Here is an 8,243-nt window from a genome sequence, read left to right as displayed (position 1 = left end):
GGACGAGCGCTTGGATGAGGTCTCTGAGAACTTTGATCTGTTGTTTTCTCGCGTGGAGGTGATTGGCGCCAATCAGCATCGATTGGAGGCACAGATGAATTTGGGCAACAAGGTGATGGAGCAGATCTTGAAGGATCAGCAGTTGTTGGCCAAGCAGATCGAGGTTACTGGTCAGGCGGTGGCGCAGCTTTTGAGAACCTTCAATTTGAAATTGCTATGCACAATGATGCATTTGATGACACATTTTTTGTGACTCAGTTTGTCAAGGGACTCAAGTTAGACATTGGTGCAGGAGTGAGATCTCAAGTTCCCAAAGATGTAGATGAAGCAATTCTATTGGCAAAGGTGCAGCAGCAAGTGCTTGATAAAGGGAAATACAAATGGTATAAATCAGCTGTTAATACCAAGCTTCCAGGAGGGACTCAAAAAGTGGAAAGCAAATCAGGTAGTCAGCCATCTTCTCTGTGGAAGGAAAGACAAACTCTAAATTTTGCACATTTATTCCGACACACGACAACAGAAACCAATGATTGACACACACTATGGAGGTTGTTGCCAGGACGCTGGCCCTCATATGAGCAGCTGTGTCACGGATCAAACTTGGCTTGCCTGTACTTTTTCTTGGAATAGCCACGAACGAGGCTGCTGACATGGGCCATCTGCTCGGAGGAAAGCCTACTGCTCGTGGGCATGGCCAGAGCGTCCCGCGCCATCCGAGCAACTGTCGGGTACTTCGAACTGTGAACCTTCCACCAGTGCAGGATGTCAAAACCGTCAGTTGGAGTCTCGAGGGGATCTTTCAGGTAACGGTCGAGTTCCTTCTCGGCATCCAGGTAGCTGCCAGCATCAGCTTGGCCATCCTCTGAACACCGATGCTTGTCCCATGCTTGTCCTAGCGGATCAGCGCAGCTGCCAATGACAAGATCTTCCAAGGAGCGTTGGACTTCCTCCACAGCACCCAGGTCACAGCCAACATCATCCATTCCATCATCCCCTGAAAGGCAATGCTCATCCCATGCTTGTCCTAATCGATCAGCGCTGCTGCCAGCGGCCATCTCAGTGACACCATCTGCACCATTGATTCCACCATCATCTTCAATGTAATCAACATACAGCTTCTTGATCTTTCTTGTGACCTCAGAGATGTACCGTGCACCCCCAGAACCAAACGCTCTGCTGAAGATGAACTTTATGTATGTGAGTTTGTACCTGGGGTCCATCGCTAGTGGTACTGACCATACAAGGTATTCACCTTGGATGACCCTGTCAAGAGTGCCCTTTGCCTCTCTAAGAACATCCGCAACACCGTCTTCTTTATTGATGAAAAAATCAGATCCGTTGTGCACAATTGAATTGCCTCCATCAGCCCGTTCTAGTTCGGAATGCAAAATTTCCCTCACCTTAAACAATTCTACAAGACATTGATTTGAAGTAGGATAACTGGAGGTAGAAATCCTTTTAATGGAACGGTACACTTCCCCCCAAATTTTGCACAGTAGTTCTATGAGTTCATTGAGTTGTGAGTAGTCTTTGTCCGCGACTGCGCAAGAACCATGCTTGCGAAGAAACTCCAAGGAACAGTAGCATGAATACCAATGATTATCGTCGTGTGCCTGTAGATGGTCTAAGCCAATATGTGAAAAAAGTTGTTGGCGCTTTTCCCTAGTCAAACCCAAACCATGAACTTTTTTATACATATCCATAGTGAAATTTGGATTTAGAATAATGCTTTTCCCAACAGTGGAGTGAAGCGCATTATCCATGAAGCGGGTATAATCCACGGAATATAATTGCTGCACATGTCTCTTCACTTCATCACTGCCCTTTATTCCCCATACCATGACGAACAGTCTTTCCAAAATATCATGCTCTAAAATACCACGCAAGATATCATCATTTGCCCGCTCAGTGAAATCAGAGAAATCAGATTTAGGAGTAATTTCTGGAACTCCCAATAATGGGCCATATAAGATAGGAATAGGCACCACCAGGTAAGCATCCAGGATCATCTTATTTAGATTCCATTCATCATCGATGAAGTGACACGCTGTATATGTGACTTCCCCATGAACGGTTTTAGTTGTACTAACTGCTAAACTGACCTTCCCATGAAAGCGGCTTAACCTGGAAAGCAGATTCCTCCTTGCTTCATCAAAGATATCATCGCACATCTCCTCGATGACGAAGCGTGATGGCAACTTGAATTCAGGGTTGAGGATTCCCAGAAAACTCCTGAAGCAGTCATCCTCGATGAGCAATGGATCATATCCGTGCAATGCGATCAACTGAGCAAGGTGTTTTCTTGCTTCTTCTTCTTCTCTCAGGCCATGCTCACGATCTGGTAATTCGTCATCATGCTGTGACGGAGCACAGGGAGATTGTGGTGGAGGATCAGTACAGGGAAACGGTGGCGGCGGATCAAAGTGAAACGGTGGTGGAGGATCAGTACACGGTAGTGGTGATGGCGGATCTAAGGGTGACAGCAGTGGAGGGTCAAACGGTAAAGGTGGTAGATCACAGGCCACGTTCGTAATCAACTGATCCAGCTCATCTGCCCCATTCCCGCCCAGCCCCTTGCATTTCTCGACATGCCTACGCAAGCTGCTCGTTCCATTTTTAGTAGGTGCAACGAATACCCGGTGACATCGATTGCACTCCGCTTTGCTCTTCCCATCGACTGTCGTGAAATGTTTGAAATGCTCCCACACGACGGACCGTTGCTTAACCCTACGGCCCACGGCCTGCTCGCATGGAATTTGCTCTTGTCCTTCAGCGCTCCCCTCTGCCATGTTCATCCCAGGTACCAGGTAGAACTGGTAAAAGGGAAGGAGAAATTTTGCTTGACATGAGATGCGGTATTAGTCAGGTCAAAAGGAACAACAAGGAAGAAAGGTGTGAAGTTCCCCGGACATGTTCGGAAAGAGGACATGCATCCACTCAGATGTACAAGTAAATCAGCTATGAGCCAAGTTTATCATAGCTCGACTAAAGTTAACTGAGTATGTAATAAAAAAAATAGTGTACCCAGGAATATTTTTTGAGAACTTACAGGGTGATTAGTCTTGCAGCGAATTCCCGGACATGAGGATGAAACTAATCCAGCGGTCAGAAACCAGTGGCCTGTGTAAGCAATGCAGCAAATGAACCAGAGGAACTTGGGCAGGGTATAAGAGATTGCGTGCATGGGCTGGGTCGCAGAGAGACCAATTTGTTTGCTCTGCGCCAACTATGAGCAAAGGTGATAAAAATTAAGTTCATTGCTTCTACCGTCTGACTGGATCTGTAAGGACATCTTGTTTCTGCAAGAGAACTAGCGTCCAACACTCGACAAAAAAAGAGGAAAGGGGGAATGGAGTTGCAGCCACACTCCAGAATACTACCGAAACCTTACATGGACCGTAGCAAATGGACGTACATACAGGCAAAGGACACGAGCTCCCATTGTTGTTCTCTCCCCTTCTTATTGATTTCTTCACATTGTTTTGTCAATTCTGGCAGGTGTTAAACCAGTTGCTCGTTATTAATTATTATCCAAAATAGAGTTGCAACCTGATTTGAACTGAGAACTAGTACTTGGAAAAAATATTAGCAATTGGCAGGTGTTCAGGATGGTTGGCATGCTGATGCGTGCAATTAGTTTGGCAAAAAGAAAAGAGCTATTATCAGATATGATCAACGCCGCAGCCTAGAACAACATGAATCTGCTGCTTTATGTACAATAACTTGCAAACATGTATGTGAAATCAGTCCTTAACAATCCAAAAGTGGCCTAACGTTAAACTGAAACAACGAGATGAATCAGTAAACATGATTTCATTTTATAGCACCCAACCAAAATGGTGTACGCAAATGACCGCACATGGAGAGACCACATCACCAGAAACATCCTCGTGCCCACGACGCCGCACCGCTAATCTCCTCCGCGGCGCCTGCCCCCTCCCGCGCGGAAACCGCCTCAGGACTCCTCCCTGCTCACGTCCTTTTCGCCCGGGTGCGGGCCTTCGCGTCGTGGTACTGGTACTCCGGGTTGGCCGCCGGCGTCTCCACCCCCGCGCCGGCGGTATCGAGAGGGCGACTGGCGAGTGCGGTTGCCAGAGGCGGGAGGGCGTCCCAGGTGGAAGGATACCTTGGATTGGAGGGGAGGAGGCGAGGCGGATGTGATGAGAATTGAGAAGACGGCCGCGGCGGCGGAGGCGGCGGCGGCCATTCTGGTGGGTGCCCGCCAGTGAGCAGCGACGGATCGGAAGCATGAGATGGTGGGCTGGGCTAGCATGAGAAAATAGGGAAGACGAGGACCGGCCCAGTAAGTTTCAAATTTGCAGCCCGGATGCTTCGCTACATGTATATCTATATAATGCAACCCACTAAGTATCATAATTATATTTCTCTCAATCTTCATGCTGCCACATCATCGATCCACTAAATGTCATGCTCAACCCACTAAGTGTCATGCTGCCACGTCATCAACCCACTAAGTGTCATAATTTCTATTTCTCTCAATCATGTTTTCCATATATTTCTACTATACTGCAGTTCATCAAAAATATAAATAAAGAAGAAGTCCAACAGCCTAACTTTTTATTTATCAGTTAAATATTACTCTATGTAACATATAGGTGTTAAAATTCCCTCCCTTTATTTCCTTTTATTATTACCTCATCAACATTATTTTCAAATATTAGTTTATCTAATATTAATAAATAAATAAATAAATAAATAAATAAATTCACATTTGTTTCAAAAAAAATGCAAAACAATTTGTCTCATATGGTCTTTCTGTCTTCTAATATTGAAGCATCTCACTAGGAAACATTAATTTATATTTATCTCAAATCTTATTGAGCCACCAACAATGGAAGAAGCACTCATTCATCCACCTTCTGACTTTGTCTCTTCATTTCTCTCGTATTTATAACTTGATCATCCAAACTGCAGTTCCTTAGGTCTCTCTTTCTACCAATGCCACCACCACCCTTTCCATTTCTCACGATCTGTTCAGCCCCAACGCTCTATATATTTTGCCCGGTCGAAGCCATCGCAACATTACACTCTCTACTCCATTATTCCAAGTTTAACATTTTTATCCAGAAGTCCCGCAGCAACGCGTGGGGTATTCAACTAGTTCTCATCAAGCATAGCGCATACTCCCTACGTTAAAAAAAATACAAATTGCTTCCCAGAAGTTAAACAATTTTAAATTTATTCAAATTTATATAAAAATTATAAATATTTATGTCTTCAAATAGATTTAGGATGAGAATACATGATTAAATAATAATATCTATTTTGTAACATAAATATTAATAATATTTCGGATAAATTTGATTAAAGTTCAAATTGTTTAACTCCTCCGAAAGCAAGATTTGTATTCTTTTACGGCGAATTGAGCAGTACAAGTGCGTTCTCTTGGACATAACAAAACAACAAAATATAAGAAGAAAAACATGTTACACATGGCGAATTTCGAATGGCGACAGCAACAGCCAATCGTGGCATCTCTATCGCTTGAGTGAGAGGAGGGTCTTGAAGATGCCGATGAGCACGCCGGTGACGGAGAGGAAGGCCGCGATGAACCTGTAGTTGTTGTAGACGAACTTGTGTGCGGCAATCCTCAGCGACCGGTGGCGCTTGTACGAGTCGATCCCCTCCAGGGCGGCGAAGTAGCGGCCGCCGAAGCGGAGGTGCTGGCCGAGGCCCTTGAAGAAGCCCAGCGCCTGCTTGTTGCTCAGGGCGCCGTGCAGCACGCGCCGCCGCCGGAGCTCGTGCACGTCCTCCTTCCGGTCCACGAGCATCGCCAGCACCGACAGGTACGAGCTCACCACGAAGCCGTCGGAGTCCCTGCTCGCGCCGGCGGTGCTCGCCTCCAGCGCCGCCATGTTCACGAGCCAGCACGCGGTCACCTCGCTCAGGAACACCGGCGACAGCAGCAGCTCGCCGGCCAGGCCGCACCGCCGGACGCGCGCGTCCCCGAACCACTGCTCCGTGCTCGGCGTCGGCACGACGCCGATCTCCGCGAGCTCCACCGCGCTGCTGGACAGCGACAGCGGGAACGCCTTGTACTTCACCATGTCCTCCGGCATGCTCCCCACCTGGGTGAACCGGAGGAGACCAAGGAGATGCGCCGGCTTGTACTGCTGCTCGCCGCCGCGGCTTCTATCGGCGGGCTTCGTCGCCCGGCCGCCGGTGCATGTGCATCCCCATGGCCATGGCAGCCGCCGCCGGCCGTTCTCGGACTTCGCCATCGCCTTGCCGGGGAGGAACTTGGCTCCCATGTCGTGGACGAAGCGGTGCACGTCGACGGAGATGAACTCCGCGAGGACCTCGAGCACCAGCCAGGGGATCTGGTTCTCGAGCAGGAAGATGTCCTTCTGGATGCTGGGCCCCGTAGACAGCGTCATCCGGTTACGCAGCACCGGCGCGGCGTCCTCGCCGTCGACCATGTACTGCAGCAGGAAGCAGCCGTCGAGGAACATCATGGCGGTGAAGTCGGCCTCGCCGACGCCCTCCACCGAGGGGTCGGCGGCGGCGTAGCAGCCGCGGGCGGCGCCCGCCACGGAGCGCACCCTCTCGTACACCTTCGCCGTCGAGTGCCCGGAGCTCCGGCAGAGGTGGTACGCCGCCGCGAGCTTGACCTCCTCCATGTCCTGCAGGCGCGCCGCGCCGTGGTGGTACGGGCCGATGGCCACCACGCTCGGCGCGATGTAGCGGCCGCCGTCGCCGTCGCCGCCGTCGATCCCCCGCAAGCCGCGGGGGAACCGGTGGATCTTGGTATCCACATAGGCGAACTCGGCCTCGAGCTTCCGCGTCGTCCTGGCCATCCTCTCGTCGATGGCCAGTATTTCTTGCAACGCCGGCACGGCATCGTCGTCGTCGTCGTTGACGCGCACTGCTCGCCCCGGGGCGACGTCGTCGTCGATGAGAATTATTGTTCTTGTGTCGGCGTCCATGGCGGCGGCGCTAACACAAGCACTCCAAAGGTCGAATGGCGGCAGTCACACCTGCGATGATCTGATCTTGTCATGATGCAGACATCACCTTATTATATGGTTCGATCTCTAGCCTGATTCCTTTGCTGCAAGCTAGGGTCCGACAGCTGTCAGCTGTCGGATACTCGGAGTGAAGGCTGAAGCAAAGCATGAAGCATGCATGGTTGTTCTTTATCCCTGGATCCCTTGCCAAGATAGTTGCCTACTTGCACGGCACCAGCTGACATCTATCGGATGCTCCACTACATGTCTTTTTCTAACACCGTACCTCGACAAGCATCTGGGAACAAAGCAGCGACAAGACGGCGAGGAGGAGAAGCATGCCATCCGAAGGACAAATAATGGTTTTTCAGTGCCAAAGTCCTCTTTTCTTGCCACTCACAACCTCAATATCATGGTCTGCCATCACGTCGCAATGTGCACAGTGCACTTACACATCAATAAAATACGTATATATCTTCAGTTAGTCATAAACTTACATGTACATTCTTTTTTCTAAAAAAACTTCCATGTACATCAACCGACATTCTGATTGTTCAGTATCGCCATGGAACAGAGGGAGGTGCATGACAACGCTTCCTAAAGAAACTACTATTTCGAATACAAAAGGGAGGGGGAGGGAGGAGACGGAGAGGGCACGGCATGCTGTCTACTTTTATCAAGCATCGTTTCTGGCCCACAACATGATAGTGTATGCTAATGCAGGCGCTTTGGTACGGTGCCTCCATGATGAAACACGTCGATCTTCTTTCCTCGAGCATGGGTAAAGTTCGCTAGCTTGATTTGCCGCGACCTCAAGTTATCTTTGTTTTTCCCAGATAACTAACTAACAAACGTGCTTTAATTATTTGGATGTAAAAGGCTCGGGCTAACACCTAACAGCAAGCGGTAGTTTTTTCCCCCATCGAGTAACTAATAAACGTGCTTTAAAACGGAAGCATACATATTCTTTACCTGAACATATATAGCGAGAGACCTGCTGATCGATCTTTTATTCAGATTCCTTGCCTTAACCTTTGCTGATGGTTTTTGCTTATTGCTTCGCCTAGTTTTGTTTAGCCTCCGTGTCGCCATGTCCCACAGTCCCACTGGCCGCTGCTCTGTTCAAGGCGCGGCGACCCCTCGCCGGAGAAGAAGGCAGAGAAATAAAGCTAATATTAGTGTTTCTTGTTGTCGAGCAGCGTACGGCCGTACGTCTTGAAGATTCCGACGAGCACGCCGACGATGGAGAAGAGTGTGGCGATGGTCATGGCCTTG

At 49.0% G+C, this 8,243-nt stretch overlaps 2 protein-coding genes across 2 annotated transcripts; both read right to left on the bottom strand.

Annotated features, from left to right (window-relative positions):
• Positions 1-307: 307 nt before the first annotated feature.
• On the bottom strand, positions 308-4,255 carry LOC120711247 (zinc finger BED domain-containing protein RICESLEEPER 2-like). The gene is made up of 3 exons (XM_039996711.1): positions 3,878-4,255; positions 3,050-3,120; positions 308-2,813 (listed from the first exon to the last, which is right to left on the bottom strand). Exons 1-3 carry the CDS (start codon positions 4,248-4,250, stop codon positions 588-590), a joined length of 2,670 nt encoding a protein of 889 aa, XP_039852645.1. The 5' UTR covers positions 4,251-4,255; the 3' UTR covers positions 308-587.
• Positions 4,256-5,498: 1,243 nt separating this feature from the next.
• LOC120639307 lies at positions 5,499-6,947 on the bottom strand. Its single transcript, XM_039915274.1, has one exon. The coding sequence runs from the start codon at positions 6,945-6,947 to the stop codon at positions 5,499-5,501; it is 1,449 nt and encodes a 482-aa protein (XP_039771208.1).
• Between the last annotated feature and the right edge of the window lie 1,296 nt (positions 6,948-8,243).

The sequence above is a fragment of the Panicum virgatum genome, chromosome 6K (genome assembly GCF_016808335.1).
Source record: "Panicum virgatum strain AP13 chromosome 6K, P.virgatum_v5, whole genome shotgun sequence".
Lineage (NCBI taxonomy): Eukaryota > Viridiplantae > Streptophyta > Magnoliopsida > Poales > Poaceae > Panicum > Panicum virgatum.
The sequence above is the reverse complement of the archived record's forward strand: the minus strand, read 5'-3'. Positions and strand labels throughout refer to the sequence as shown.

Excerpts from the sequence above, each read along its gene's own strand:
- LOC120711247 (XM_039996711.1), bottom strand. The coding sequence starts at position 4,250 with ATGCTTCCGATCCGTCGCTGCTCACTGGCGGGCACCCACCAGAATGGC. Across the intron at positions 3,121-3,877 it reads TGGGCACGAGGATGTTTCTG|GCCACTGGTTTCTGACCGCT; the intron begins GTGATGTGGTCT and ends TTGCTTACACAG. Across the intron at positions 2,814-3,049 it reads GCTGCAAGACTAATCACCCT|TTCTACCTGGTACCTGGGAT; the intron begins GTAAGTTCTCAA and ends CCCTTTTACCAG.
- LOC120639307 (XM_039915274.1), bottom strand. The coding sequence starts at position 6,947 with ATGGACGCCGACACAAGAACAATAATTCTCATCGACGACGACGTCGCC.